Genomic DNA, 16,464 nt, shown 5'->3' with positions numbered 1-16,464 from the left:
ACAGTTCTGGATTCACCACACACATTGCTTCTGCTCACACTGTCTGCTGCTGCTGTCATCACACCCAAATTTTCAGCCCTTGAATTCAGACAGGCTCCTTGACCCTCCTCTTTCCTCCAAATTTTACAGTAATTTGTTGCACATTGTTAAATATATAGGGTCTAATAAGTTTTAAAATGCCAAAAAAAAAGGAAGGTAGCAAAGGACAGTCATTCAAATATTTGTTGCAAATGCGGACACTATTTCACTTTCATATTTTGTTGTTTACACCACAAAGCAAATAATTAACTGCCCATTTCCTTCTCTAGTCATATTTCCTGGTCTTGTTTTATTTATAAAGAAGCTAATTATTTTAAGAGTTTAATGGCTGTCTAAGTTCTCAGATGTATTTTCAGGGCTAAGAACACTGAACCTCTGAAATAAAACCCACCAATTTGAAATCTTTTTTATGATGAAACAGATGGGGCTTACTTTATGCTGCAATAACAAAATGTATGTTTACGTTTTGCTGCAAACTTGACTTACTTTTTATAGGTATAGGTTCTAGCAACGTCACATGTGGGTGTAGGAAGTTGACTATTCCCTTGTGCCTAGTAATTGTATGATAACTACCTTGCAAGACTCTCTGCTTGTACCTGTGGAACAGCATCAGTATTTCAAGAATTCAGGAGAGCAATCATCTCCAAAACATGAGCCTTGCCTGACAACATAAAAATCAGAGCCACTATCATAAATCAAGGAGGGTAACTCCTTGATTAATGACAAAGGTCATGTGTAGGGGAGAAGGGGCTTTCTCATATTGGGGGGCTGTCCTTGGCTAGCCACCAAACACCCACTCAGGTGATCTCTCAACCCTTTTGTCAATAGTATAGAGAAGGAAAACCAGATTTATGCTCTCAAGGGTCAAGACAGGGAGATCACTTATCTATTACCCTCATAGGTAGAACAGATTCTCCTTGGGGAAAATTTATTTCATGTACTGCCAATAAAAATACATTTGCATAGAGACAAAGGAAGACAAAACAGCACCTTTCCCTGTCTCCCACTCCTTTTCCCCAAGACTTAGCTTCACTTCTCCTCTCTTGACTGCTGTCCTCCTTTCAATTCATCCCTCACTCCTCACTGCCACATGGCATTTTCCCCTTTCTTAAATCCATTTCCCTGAGGCATCGTCAGCCTGGCTGATGAGCCTGGAACTGGCTGGCACCAGCTCTCTCCTCACATACCCTTCAGTCACTGCCCAGGTACAGACACCCAGTACAACACTAGATAAAATAGTTTAACTGATGAATCATTGGTTAAATGATACAGTCTTGTTAGAGGAAAGAGCCAGGCACCCACAGGCTTGTCAGGAGCTGGCACGTGATAACAAACTCCCATGTTTCTGCTGTCAAAACAGAAAAGCCTGAGTGCTCTCAGACGATGCAGCTTTGAAGACATCAGACACTCAGTAGGCTGGAAAGCAGGGCAGGGAGCATGCTGTCAGACACCATGCTCCTCAACTGTGCTGCTCCACAAAGTCACCTACGCATTTCTCAGCACTTGCTGGAGGGGAAGGCTCAACATCTGCAGGCAGCTGTAACAGCAGTGCACACTCAGGGAAGGCAGAAGTTACTGATAGATCTCTGTCACAACAATCCTGTCGTATCAGAACAGTCTGAGAGCTAACAAACACCCAAGGAGGTGTTTGCACTGCTCCTGCTAGCTGGATGCTGTAATGCCATGTCCTGCAAAGAGAGAAGGCAGGGCTCCAGTGAGATATCCCAGATGAGGAGACTGCTCAGTACCTCGACAGCTGCAAGAGGATGACAAAGGGCTGGACCTGCACAAGTGCTCACAGATGAAGGATGCCAAGAGCCATGTTGCTTTTCAGAAGCATGTAAACACTTGGTTCTCATTGAATCCAGCCAGCAGCTCTGTTTGGCAATAGCTACTTGCTGTTTCATGGAGAGCAGTTGTATCAGGGTCCTGACAGGATGTAGATAAATGATGACTAACATAAAAAGGCTCCAGCACTGTAAAGCACATCATTAAGTGATAACAAAGGAGACAGTTGTAAAAATGAGATAGCAGTAAACACCAGAATTACAATTGCATGCTCTTACAGTAAAAGACAAAAGCTAAGGTCTTAGATTTAGTTTTTTACATTCAATATAACTTACTGCAGATCAACTTAATATGTAGGTTTCTATTTTATCTACATTTTCTTTTATGCAATACAAATAATGGTAGAAAGGACACTGATAAAAGTCTCCTGCCATTCTTTTCAAAAATTGGGAAAAAACTCAACTTTCCAGTCTGGCCAAGATTTCACATTAGAGGTTACTGCAGCCTTTGGAAAAATCCAGATGAGCTCTTAACTGTCTCAAATTCCACTTATAATAATTAATATAATAACTCCACATTCAAAGCTACATAGTATTTTTACACTGAAATCTCAATATTGCAATGATTCACCATTAACCAGCAATATCAGTTTTATCTAAAGTTTGTGAGGCTTTCTGACAGACCACTATCATCACCAATCAGCTTATTGTTGGAACAATGAGGAGGAACTCAGTTCTTATAAAATGTGACTGAATATAAATTACTATGTATATAGTACTATATATACACTGTTCTTTATCAACATAAATAATATCCCTGCTCTTCTTTAAATAAGGATTACTTATGGGAACAGCCTGTGAGGAACTGCATTCCTAGGAAGACAGACAGGTAACATGGGACTGAAAGGTATGTCCTCCCTATGAGTATTACAGAGATATCTAAAAGACACATCCAAAAGCTCGAACAGCAGGCTGAAAGACTGGGTTTATCTCACACAAATATAAAATGGGCATGCCATTTGAATACATGAATATGCAAGAACAACAAACTGGTTATTCAGATTTTTGGCACTGGCAAAAAAAGCAGAACATTAAGATGGCTTTGTATTATATACAATATACATAATTTCTCAAATCAGTGATCCAATTAATTCTTTAGTGCATGCACACACTCCAGAGAGTAAAGGCTTATCTAGAGCTCAAACTACCCCATAGTGTTGCTATGTCAACCAGTAACAGATAGATTCTGCACAGCTCCCATTTTCCCACCCTTCATTCCAACTCAGTTCATCCTCTGAAAACTCTTCCGTCACCAAGCCTTACGGGAGATTGAAAAGATGGTAATATGTCTACAGAGGCATTCTCAGCAACTTTGCTTTGCTACCTTTCAGAAGGACCCCAACATGGCTCCAGCACATATTGCTTGAACAATCTCTCCAGTCCCACTTATCTCCTTCCCATTAGACATGCCTAGTTCAGAGAATACCTCAGAAAGGAATTTTCTTCAGTATTCCTACAGAAGTATATTGAAGTTAGATAGTAAACTGTTTGATCACATGGAGTGTCTTGCCTCATTTAAAATAAAATGTTAGGAATTATTAAGAAAATGATATCTAAGTGTTAGTGACAGTCTGAGGATAAGTGTCCCTGTTGGAATTCAACATGGTGAAAAAACCCCACAATGACAACAAAAAACTAAGATTTCAAAAGAATGCAATGAAATAACAGAGAGGAAACATACATGATATATCTTATTCTTCCACAGTCAGCAGCTGTAATGCTTAAAAATTTCCTTTAACATGATGTCTGTTAGAAGTCTACATGCAGACAGGAAAGTTCCAACGCTTCCATAAAATATTTTGAAAACAAATTTTCCTATTCTTGTCTATTTACAAAGTTAAAAATGAATAATTTTTCACAGTGGCCCTCAACAGCAAAGCAGGATTTACAGTTAATCATTCTAAGCTAATATTCTTTTGATGATGTCTACCTGCAGAGATTAATTATTTCAATACCACAAGGAAAAAGATATGAATAATTACAGCAGAAGAAATGAAAATTCAGCACAAGTTCTAACTCCCAACAGCCCAAAGTCGAAGTTTTACAATGCCTGAAGATCAAGAAAAACACTCACTTCTCAAAAGCTTCCCATCTCTGTTACCCCAAAAAAAAAACCTCTAAGTTTTTGTTTTACAACTAGCTGTGTATGTTTAATAAAGTAATACTAATTTCAAATAGTATTCTAGTAGCTCCACTATAATTTCCAAAAAAAACCCCATTATCAATCATTCCTGAGCTTACCAACATCTCTGTAAGACTCAGGTAAAGCTCATATGAAAGGAAAAAAAAAAGTGAGTCTTATAAAACCCAGTGTATTTAGCTGAGATAAAATTTGTTAAACACAGACGACCACAATTGTGCCACAACAGTACAAGGATTTTGTTTCTAGTTCCTATATTTGGTTACATGTATTTAAAACCCTTGTGGCAACACCACAGATTTGCCTGTACAGCATTAATTGAGTGGTATAATTCTGAATTTCACCCTAATTATAGAGCTTTGGTTTAATATACTGCAGTAACTTCTATCTTTAAGTTACTAATATGCATATTCAAATTTAGCCTCAGGCTCATATCATTTTGTCATGATTTTTTTTCTAAATGAGTAATGGCATGCATTTTTATTTCTATGAAAATGTCACAACACAGAAAACAAAGGAAATAACCCTGCAGAGTATTTCTAATAATCGTAAAAATTTTAACGTCAATCTTAACTCATTTCTACTCTTATGAAGAGATTCATACTGCTGTGGATAGCAGTAGGTTTTGCTTTTGGCTGAGACATTCACATTCTATGTCTTAAAAAGCATTAGAAAGGGCAAAGGGAAACGTGTTCCCAAATGGTAGTACTCCTGTATAGATCTTCAGCAATTGTGCTCATTAAGCTCTCGGTGATGCTGAACCCTGCTCTGGACAAAGACAGTGGTCCCAACCTCACAGATGCCCAAGCAGCAAAGGGAAATGGTGGGGGCGGGGGGGGGGGGGGGAGAGGAAGACAATGTGAGAATAGAGACAAAAATCTCAAACCCCTGCACTCTTTACAGGGCAGTAGCACTCAGCCAGTCATGGCTGGAAGAAAAAGAGCCTATTTCTGCCCTAGTGCTTTCCCAGAGTCTGTAGCACACTACATACAGTAAAAGCAGCCCAAGAATGATGATCAGCTTAGTTTTGGATGTTGTAATAGCATTACTTACAAATTGTCTGAATTATGGCCCAAATCTGTTTCATAACCCAAACAATAACAAAAAGTCAATAGTTTAATTACCACTGTACTTTCTTGACTACAGCTTATGCACAAAATGCCAGTGAATTTTAAACGGATGGCCTTTCTATATCTGTATTAGTCCCCTGCTATGATTATCAAGGACCAGAAAGAATAGAGAAACAAAGCAGAGTGGGATTTTTCCTATTAACTAACTTGAATTTGCTATTTTATTTTTAAATAGTCAGATAATAGCACTTGGCTTAAAAAACATGGTTATTTTAGGGAAACAGACATTCTATTTTATTGCTTTTAAAGTTTAGCTTCTTAGAATAAAGTATTTTAACTGTAACTAAATATGAATACCAGCACTGCTACCCAAAGCTAAGCCATCAAGTCCAGCAAATGTTGCAGGTTCCTTCAACATGAACAACTTTGAGAATAACCATACTGCAGCTACACAGAAGTCCATACTTTTAACAGAATTATTAATATCCCCCTAAAAAAAGTATTTCCTTATAAACACACAATGATAATTTTTATAATTAGATTGAAAAGATACATTTCCAAACCCTATGTGCACTGAAGAGGACTCTTAATTTCTCAGCATGTTTTAATTTCGGATCACCTTACCCAGGGGTCTTCTCTATGTAGAAGTATGTGAATGACAGAAGAAAATACTTAAATCCCTAAGGATAATTTGACAATATGAAGAACAGATGAATAGTTCTCAGGAGTTTTAAAATCTAGATGAAGATATTTGAAGAAACAGAGTGAACAATTCACTCTATTAATAGAGTGAGACATAAGATGATGCTGTAAGGCTATACAACACCTTGAGTAAGGAAGAACCACAGCTTTTTCATAAGAAAGACCACATAGCTATCAGATCAATAAATTGTGGTTTAGGCCCATCCAGGGAAAAAAGACCATGATCAGACTCAAGTACCACAGACTTGAGAATTCCTAAAGGGTGGGGAGGGCTTAATTGCTGCTTATGGTCCCAGACAAATAAGATCAGACTATTCAGCTTGGGGGAGAAAACAGAAAACAATTTAGTCCACCAGCAACTACAACATAACCATAAAATCCCAAAACAGAACATACAGAAAACAACACTAGTGGTTCAGTGATGAAGAGCACAACCAGCCCTTTAAGACCACCTTGTCCCCATCCCTCTCCTCTTCCTGGGCTCAGAGCCCTGGTCCAGGTGTCTCCTTCTCTTCCCCTACTTCTCAAGGGGGCAGGGAATGAGGCTTTCAGTCTATTTTTGATGGCTTCTGCCATTTGTCTCTCCTCAGGGCAGGTGGGCTCCTCGCTGATCCTCCCTACTCCTCTGCGGGGTACCTCACACACCCAGCACCCTTGCATGGGCTGCTCTGACATGTGCTCATCCCGAAGGCTGCAGCTCCTCTCTGCCTCTTGTGTGGGGCTGCTCTGTGGCCCACAGGCTCTCCAGCATGGCCTGCACCATGGCTACCTCCTCACAGTCTCTTGGCCATCCGAGTGCACTCACACGGAGCTTCTGGGGGCTCTCAGTCCTGCCATTGACCTCTATGGGGTGCAGGGGCAAAGAGTGTGCTCTTGCCACAGCTTACAGAGGGGTCTCTGTTCTGGTGCTCCTCCTTCCTTCCTCCTCCTCTGACTATGGAGTCCACGTGGTCGCCTCCATCTTGTATCACTCTTACACCTCCTGCCAGCACTCAGCGATCGCAGAGGCACCAGATTGGCCAAGCTGAGCCGGAGGTGGGTCTGAATCCAAGAGCTGGGGAAAGTCCAAGAACTCTTTACCAGGTCTTCACTGCAGCCCCCTCACCCTGTTACCAAGCAAAAGCAGCTCCTCGCTAAACCATGACTTAAGTGTATATATTCTGAATTAGATGGGAAATTTGCCTTAAGATATGGACATACAGATTACTCAATATTTCTTGCAAGAAGAAATTCAATTATATACATGTTCATAAGCAACTGTGAAAGAAAAAAATAGTGAAGAGCTATTACATAGAGTGTCTTTGGCCTAACCTATTTTATAGCTACAAGAGACTGGAGCTTGAGTGGGCTCTCTAGGACAATTACTGTTGCATGTTTCCCAGTCCTTACCCTCTTTCTTGAGCATCTGCAAGGGTAAGTGACAGTGAAAATACATTGGATTAGGGGAGCTTTTGGTCTAACTCAGGACAGACATTCTCCTTTTCTAGCCAATCAAGTATAAAAATTGAAATACCTTTTGATAGACACTACTGTATGAAATCCATCTCATTCTAAGCCTTTTGAAAACTATGGGCTTAATTTTGAACAATGTCTTTTTATGTGCAAATAGAAAAGACATGTAGAACTGTGATTTATTTTTACAAATTAATTTTAGTATGTTGCAGACAGTTCAAATGTGAAGAATATTTGACACAAAAACCGTTCTATTTCTCCAATATAATTTTACCCCTTGACATCTTAGAAACGGAAACTCTAATAAAGCAAAATCTAGATGTAATTTTTCATCCTGTATTACAGGTGTCAATAACTAGACAATAGTTTTGATGACTTGGAAAAATCTCAGCCCTAGACTCCGCTCTCTAAAATAATTTTGGGGCAATTGCGAGGCTGAGACATTTGCCCAGGATTTCCTTACAGTAGGTGTATACAGATAGCATAATGTTTTGAGGTCATACTACACCTACAAAGCAAACATAGTCCAGCTGATCAGCACAGGAAGTTACTCTGCACGTGTAGACGGATTAAATAGTATGAGTGGAAGGTCCACCACATGTTTTGTGCACAAGGCACAATGTACACAGTCTTCATCTCGCATAGGACAGTCGATGAGAAGCATAGCAGCTTAGAGGAGAATTTGCCAAATGTGACTCTGTAACACACTTGAACAAGCCAGTCTTCATATTAATGCAGACAAAATTCAAGGCTAGAAAAAAAATGGGATATTTGCAATGCTCACATGCATGGTAACTGCAAATAATGAAATGTCCTTGTTCTTTGATTTGTTTTATGTTAGTTATGTAAGAGAAATTGCAGTACTTTTACTTTACAAGCAAACTAAAAACAGAAGACCAGAGGCAATAAAAAAAATAACCACAAACCCCTCATTCCAATGCATTCCTGTAGTTAAATTCACTAGAGGTAGTGCCAATTACTAGGAGAATAAACTATCATTAAAAAATGTAATCACTCACTAAAACCTTTGAGAAAATCTGAGATGGTTTGTGAACTTTTTTTTGGGGATAATTAATGAGAACATTAACCCACTGGGTACTGCTGAAGGGCACACTGGTGCCATGTCAGAAGCTATAAGCGTAACAGTGATAAAAAGAAATGTAGAAGCTAATTAAATCAGGACTGTAAGTGGTAGAAAGAGCAACATTGCATTTTGCCTAGTAATAATGCAAATAAATGAGTGCACATGCTTGAAACATTTCTGAATATAGATAATTTTTAACGGTGTATTTCTCATTCTGCCTTTTGGACTTCTTTCTAATTATGGAAAATCTTCACACTCTTATTATTATGCCACTGACATACTATCTGCCTTCTGTTTTAGTGCAAAAATTAGCCAGGTCTTGGAAGTGATCCGGGACCTGCATCACATCCTGTACAGGAACTTCAGAATAACATTTATGTTGCCTTTACTCAAGATCAAAAGCACTTGTGCAACAGGTCTGCAAAAGCAGAAATTGCAATTACCATGTGAAGGTCTACTTGGAAACAATACAAAAACATAAGATGACTTTACTGGTACTCATGGATGATAATTTGTGACCTCCAAATTCTGGTGGTAAGACACTTCAGCAAAGGAACAATCTCAATTTAAAAGGTAACACCAGTGACTTTGAAAAACTCGTACATCCTTATCTGTTTCAGGTCTCTACTCAAAAGGAATTTGTAGGGCCTGTTTTTTTTTTTTTTTTCCTCCATGCTTCTGACTTAATTAAGCCTAAAAATCCATCACCTAGCTCTCCCACTCCTTTCCTTGGGGTCTAGATGACGTCCTGCACATCATGACAAACTTGGTTGCTTCGAGCAACATAATGATCGTAAGACACAGAAACACTGAGAAGCTCCGTTTCCCAAACACATAAAACTAAGAAATGGGTTTTTTTTAACCAGTAAATCAATTCTATTAAAATCAAACAACATGATGCACATTACATATTTAATTTAGCAGCTTTACTTTCTTCAATGCAACTGTACTTCTTTCTATCTTTACCTGCAGAAGATTGTCTCATCTTTCTATTCTCCTCTTAGTATCTTAAAGTTTAGAAATAAGAAGTGGAAGTCTAAGTGGGAAGGTAAACACAGAAGTAGAAATGTCCAGACTGAAACTAACTTACTGTGAACGTAGATCCTTTGTATGGGATATTAGCAGATTATTTAATTCCTAATAGAATAAAGAACTTATCTACAAGGTGCAATGATGTTGTGCCAGCTCAAGACAGAAATAAAAAAATTGCCTTCAAATAATATGGAGAAGTCCAATCCATAGCTCATTTTTTCCATTAAAAAAAGCCAAAGCAAGATAATTCTATCCCCAGGAATCATTTAATAAAGAGAAAAAGCAAGAACCTTAAGCTGTACTTTACCAAGCTTCAATATTGTAATAAAACCTTTTCAACACTTCGCTTTAAACGTATTTATGAAAAACAAATGTAAAGTCAAGCTTCGTTAATACAATTTTATGTAAATTTAGTCCATGCTTCCCTCATTGAGATATAGCTTCAGATTCTAGTGTCTTGTGCAATCTTAGGAGTATGTTGATGGAAAGTATGCTTACCTTGCTACTCATTAAGAAAAAGGAAGATCAGCTTACATGCTAAAACCTGTAGTACACTGTCTGTGCTGTGTTTTTCTCAAGTGACACAAATGTAAGGGATGTAAAAGCATGTGAATTTACCAGGTTTTCAAATGAGGAGTGAAAGAACTGAAAGCTAGCATTTAGCCATGATACCACACAAAACAGAAAGAGGAAGAAAGGGAAGTGGTTCTGACCTCATTCACCGCCACGTAGTACTGCTGCTGCTGGAATTGAGGAGAGTTGTCGTTCCTGTCTCTCACCACAATCCGTACTTCGTGGTTGATAATGGTGCCAACCTTTTTGTTAACACACTGGACTTGCACCACAATGGACTGAATGGACATTGGCGGCTGTAAATGAAAACACATTTTTAGAATACACAGTCAAAACCTGAACCAGTAGGCAAAGTCTAACTGATGCTGATGTTGTTCAGGTTCACTTCGAGTCCATCAGCCTGCCCATGTTATGTTTAACGCTTTGTGTCTGGATTAAAAAGCTTTTCTAAGAGTATCCTGGCTACAGCTGATGCTGGCAATATTTCAAGAATTTTTGCTCTGTAATAAAAAATATGAATTTTAAGGTTCAACTTAATAAAATCCCAGATTTTATTTGCACTATCACTAGAAGTGATACAGTTCATAGTAAAAAATGACAAAATAATGCCTTAAATACCAATGTAAATGCACTGATATTACCTACATAAAACAAATGTACACTCTCTACCTGTTTCCTTGTGACTTGAGTCTGTTTCTTGCAAAGAATTTCACTGTAAAGTGTCCATACATATTTACCATAATGGAAAGTATTTGTGAGTTTAGTTAAACTGTTACTAATACTGGAAACAAAAAAAATTGACAAGGTTGTTTTGGTAAAATATCTAGATTTAGGCAAAGCAACTCAGATGTATGAACCTGTAGAGAGAAAAATATACTAAAAGGAACACCAAAAGAGAACTAGCTTTGATACCCCATCCCTGGAAGTGTTCAAGGTCAGCCTAGATGAGGCTTGAAGCAGCCTGGTCTACTGGAAGTTGTCCCTGACTATGGCAGGGAGGTTGCAACTAGATGATCTTTGAAATCCCTTTCAATCCAAACCATGCTGTGATTCTATGATTGATCTCAGAGGAATTAAGTTTGTTTCCTAATGTCGTAGGGATATTCAGACTTATGCAAACTGATGAAGGACTGACCATATCTTTCTTACAGCAGTTCTTAAGCCTCATCTCTCATTAAGGGCTCTCAATTTTTGACTTGAAAGTAAAACTGACAAGCGAAACATGTTCCAGTTTCTGTCTTTGTCTTCAAAGGCAGACAGCCATTTTGTGCTTGAGGACACGTAGAAACTGCTGATACACCAAGAAGTCTTTTGCCACCATGCTCATTCTGCCATTCTTTGTGCTGTAAACCTTTGCTTCACATATGGAAACAGTTTGTGAATTAAAAGTAAGAACAGCTCTATTCCACTAGCTCCTTTAAACTAGAAATCAACGTGAAGAAAGATTGGCATGTTGCTTCTGGTACTTCTGAATATATCTCAAGACACGTGAGAAGACTAATCAAGCTAACACAAATCAAACTTTCATGTTTAAAGAACTGAAGAGAACTGACGTTTAAAGAGCTCTTTCCATGTTAATTACAGCCATTTTTGAGGCAACTTGCTTTTAGATTCTGCTGAACTGTGAGAAAATGTCTATTTTTAAAGTGTTTTTCTTCAATGAAGTTAACATAGATGAGAACAGTCCTGTTTACTTAGTGTTATTAATCTGTCTTTTTATAAAAATCAAACCTAGCCTGACAACATTTCTTTAATGTTATTAGGAATGAGCATACCACATGGATTTTGTGCTATCTCAAGAAAAGAAGCTAAAGCAGAACATTTTCCATTGAATAAGGCAAGCTTTATAGGTGGATTGTAACATTCACAATTCCTTTGCGCAATCTCACATCTTGTAAGTCAATGTACACAGCTAGAATCGGCGTTTAATAAGTGTCACAGGACACGAGGTGAGTGTCACTTCTCCAAGAAAAAAAGCAGCAAAGCACAATAAGACTCTTCTTAATTCAATAAACAAGTCAAGTTTGGTTCGATATATATTTTTGCCACCCACAGATCTATTTGGTCAGTCTTTATTGTGTTCATCCACATGTCATAATAATTGGGCATATGGTCAAGTTTCTGCATGTTCACAGTAAGTCTGAATAAAGAATCAAATTAACTCTCTTCACAACCATCTGGAGACAAAAGACAGATACAGCTATTATATTCTAGCAGGTCTCATGTTTACAATCTTTCTGTGAGCGCATACAGATTTTGAAATTAGCATGTGTGGGAAGAAAAGAAAACAAACAGCAAATAACAAACTTACATCTCTGTCCAGGATTCGTCCAGTGCTATTTAGGTATAATGTCTGGCGGATGGGATCGAGGATCACCCAGTAATCAATGTTGTCCTTTAAGGAGAGTTCAATAGTGGGGTCTGGCCCTCCTGCTGTCCCTTTGATCAGCATATTGTCAACCAGGATAGTGCCTGCAAAAACAAAATACACCAGAGAGAAATTTATATGGGCATCTACATTTTTATGTATTTTTGTAACAGCTGCAATACTAAAAATACTGTTTTCTAACTAGGGTTTCTGGCATTTTACGTTTTGAGTGATGTTTAAAAAGTTTGAATCTTATTATCTGTAATGAAAAACTAGCTCTGAGACTGAAGCTATTTCAGACAATATCAGAAGAACCACTCGCAAAATACAATTATTTGACAAGGTCCATCATATGCAGCTTTCTATTTAACATTATGAGTTCTTTCTCCATCGAACAATCACTACCTAATCTCACCTCAACCAAATGAATGGACTGAAATAACAACCAAAACCAGAATAAATTTTCTACAGCGAGAGTGACACATCAAGCTAAGAGAGTAAAAAGGAACAGTTATATAAAGCTCTCCAGGAGAAAACAACAGAGGTTTTATACTTTGAGTTGTTCTGCAACATAAAAATAGATTGCAGCAAAAAGGCATGAAAGCTATATCTACCAAGACAAAGGTAGTTCTTAATTAGGATCAGCCATCTATTCAACACATATAACATGCTTTTTTCCTTTTTTGTCCCACCTTGTCAGTTAAAAGTCTTGCCTAACAGCTCTATTAGTCAGTTCACTGTACCCACGTGTACATAATTTCCTGTATAAAATGCTCTAACTTACTTTCTAAATGTCAAACCTTACTAATAACCCTGAATGTTGCACTCTGGTGCCTCAAATTTGCATGCATGGTATTTATAAACACTTCTCTAAGATTTCTTTTTTCTGAAAAATTAACACTACCTATTTTTCTTCACACTGAAATATTAAAAGATCTCTGTTGAAGTTCAGCAACAATTATGACGAAAATCTGAATGTCACTAGTTGCAGAACATTTAAATTAGTGAAAAAATATTTGAGACCTAACCTCCTGTATTAAAGGCCCAAGTAATTTATTCCAAAATGCAGCGTAAAGTTTCTTTGCATCTTCACTTTATTACAACAGTGACTCTGCATATGTTCATCCCAGTTGGGCTGCTGCTTTTCTGCCTAAAACTGGTCTAAACCACAGCAAATCAGTTTACAGCTTTATTGAGGAAAAGTCCACAGAAAAGTTTGTCAATAATGTATTTAGTACCTACTTTTTGTAACACAATAGAGATGCTGGGAAGAAATACTGTCAAGCACCAAAAACCAAAGCAAACCAGTTTATAGCTTTATTGAGGAAAAGTCCACAGAAAGGTTTGTCAATAATGTATTTAGAACCTACTTTTTGTAACACAATAGAGATGTTGGGAAGAAATACTGTCAAGCACCAAAAACCAGTTTCAAGGTAGAGAAGAAATACTCTTTCAGCCACAGGAGAAACACAATTCTCAGTACTGTTCAATAAATTAATGACCATGCTAAACAGAACCTTGATGACCTTGGGAACAGAGGGCACTGTCAGAAAGTTTGCTGATGATACTAAACTGAGGGGAGCAGCTGACATACCAGAAGGCCATGCCGTCATTCAACGATGAGACCTAGACAGGCTGGAGGGTTGGGCAGGGAGAAATCTAATGAAATTGAACAAGGACAAGTATAAAGTCTTGCATCTGGGAAAGAATAACCCCATCTACCAGTACAGGTTGGGGAATTAACTGTTACAGAGTAGTGTAGGGAAAAGGGACCTGGGTGTTCTGGTGGACTGCTGGATGATCATGAGCCAGCAATGTGCCCTCATGGCCAAGAAGGCCAATGGCATCCTGGGGTGTATTAGAAGGGATGTGGGCAGTAAGCTGAGGGAGGTTCTCCTCCCCCTCTACTCTACCCTCATGAGACCGCATCTGGAATATTATGTCCAGTTCTGAGCCCCTCAGTTCAAGGACATCAAGCTGATGGACAGAGTTCAGTGCAGGGCCACCAAGATGATTAGGGGAGTAGAGCATCTTCCTTATGATGAAAGGCTGAGGAAGCTGGGGCTCTTCAGCTTGAAGGAGACCAAGGGGTCATCTCATCAATGTTTACAAATACATAAAGAGTTGGTGTTAGGAGGATGGAGCCAGGTCGTTATCAATGATGGCCAGTGATAGGACAAGGGGCAATGCGTATAAGCTGGAAGATAAGAAATTCCAAAGAAATATAAGGAAGAATTTCTTTCCTGTGAGGGTGAGGGAGAACTGGAATGGGGTGTCCAGGTGGGTTGTGGAGTCTCCTTCTCTGGGAACATTCAAAACCCACCTTCACAAGTTCCTGTATGATCTACTCGAGGAGGTCCTGCTCTGGCTGGGTGGTTGGACTAATTGATCTTTCAAGGTCCCTTCCAGCCCTTGAGATTCTGTGATTCTGTGAGTTGCTACCCATGTGTTTATGGCTACTAGCACCACTCTTGGGCAATACCATCTGTACAATTACACTGTGACACAGTAGCTTGAACTAGTACAGAGATTTTGGGAGACCACCACTAGTTTTTTCACTAGTTCTTTCACAAAGAAAAACAAGCTGATTACCAACAGTTCCAAGTGCTTAAGCCTAGTCACCAATTTCTCCAAAACCTCTAAAATCCACCAGTTTCTGCACATTGTCTTCATCACTGTGCCTCAAATACAATGCAAAGGAAGGTCAATAATCCAAATTGGAGGTCTTCTGAACAAAAGTTGCCCCAAGAAAAGCCTCCCTGAAAAAAATCCACTCAGGATCACAAATACCATAATCACCCTAATGGCTTTGGATGTTTTGCAGTTTCCCAGTTTTCTTCTTCAGACCTGAAGGCAAAGTCTAAGTTCTGTCTATATATTCATCAGCACTAATCCAAATAGATTCATTAAACTTTTATTTAAATGGTCTCAAAGGAAAATCTGATATCTTCACCTGCAAACTGCATGGCATAAGGACTTCAGCAAGGGTCACCTGTGCATCGAAATCTATGGGGTGGTGTTGTGGTAGTTTAGTCCTGGCTGAGTGCCAGGTTCTCATCAAGTCACAACATCACTCCCTCCCCTAAAATGGACAAGGGAGAGAGAAATATAACACGAGTTTTGGGAGTTGAGATAAGGACAGGGAGACTGCTCAGCAGCTGGTGTCACATGTAAAACAGACTTCACTTGCGGAGAACAGGGTTTTGAATTATTAATGAACCATCAGAACAGGGAGATGATAAATAAAATAAAATCTTAACATCCCTCCCTCTTCCCAGGACTCTCCTTCCTTCCTCCTCAGCACTGCAGTGGATAGGGATTGCCGTTAGTTCATTGCAGATGGACTTTGTTGTTGCTTCTCAGGAGGGAGGCCTCCTCACACTTCCCACTGCTACACTATGGGGTCTCTCCCACGGGAAACAGTCTCTCATGAGCTTCTCCAGTGTGGGTCCTTCCCATGGACTACAGTTCCTCACAAACTGCTCCAGCATGGGGCCTCCCATAGGGGCAGCTCCTCACACCCTGCCCCAATGTGGCTCATGCACCAGGAGAACAGTCCTTCAGGTACCAACTGCTCCAGCCTGAGTCCCTCACAGGATCACAAGTCCTGACAGCAAACCTGCTCTGATGTGGGCTCCTCTCACCCCACAGGCTCCCAGGTCCTGCCAGGAACTTGCTCCAGGGTGTGTTTCCCATAGAGTTACAGTCTCCTTCAGACATCCACCTGCTGTGGTGTGGAGTCCTCTACGGGCTGTGAGTGGATCTCTGCTCCCCAGTAGCCTCCATGGACTGCAGGGGCACAGCTACCTCACCATGGGCTGCACCATAGGTCACAGGGGAGTCTTTCTTTCAGGGCCTAAGCACCCTCCTCCCCCTTCTTCTCCACTGACCTTGGTGTCTGCAGAGATGTTTAACAACTGTGCAACTTCTCTCTTTCTCAAATACATTATTCACAAAGGCTTTGCCTCAGTCACTAATTAGCCAGGCCTGGGTCAGCTGCAGGGTCCATCTTAGAATTGACTGGCCCTAACCCTATCAGCTACAGGGAAAGCTTCTGGCAGAAGTCTGTTTTAAGAAGCCACCTCTGTAGCTCCCATTACCAAAAACCTGGCCCAGGCAAAACCACTACAGGTGTTTACAGAAAATATTACATGTAC

General features: G+C 39.5%; 1 protein-coding gene across 1 annotated transcript in view; it reads right to left on the bottom strand.

The window, feature by feature from the left end:
- Positions 1-16,464, bottom strand: part of PCDH15 (protocadherin related 15) — a 495,784-nt gene that overhangs the window by 254,764 nt on the left and 224,556 nt on the right. Inside the window, exons 4-5 of the mRNA XM_062000927.1 lie at positions 12,251-12,411; positions 10,080-10,235 (exon numbers count right to left, since the gene is read on the bottom strand). Coding sequence (XP_061856911.1) covers positions 10,080-10,235; positions 12,251-12,411 — 317 coding nt within the window. The remainder of the gene's footprint in view (positions 1-10,079; positions 10,236-12,250; positions 12,412-16,464) is intronic.

Source organism: Colius striatus, chromosome 8 (genome assembly GCF_028858725.1).
Source record: "Colius striatus isolate bColStr4 chromosome 8, bColStr4.1.hap1, whole genome shotgun sequence".
In the NCBI taxonomy this organism is placed as follows: domain Eukaryota; kingdom Metazoa; phylum Chordata; class Aves; order Coliiformes; family Coliidae; genus Colius; species Colius striatus.
This window is presented reverse-complemented; position numbering and strand designations above follow the sequence as displayed.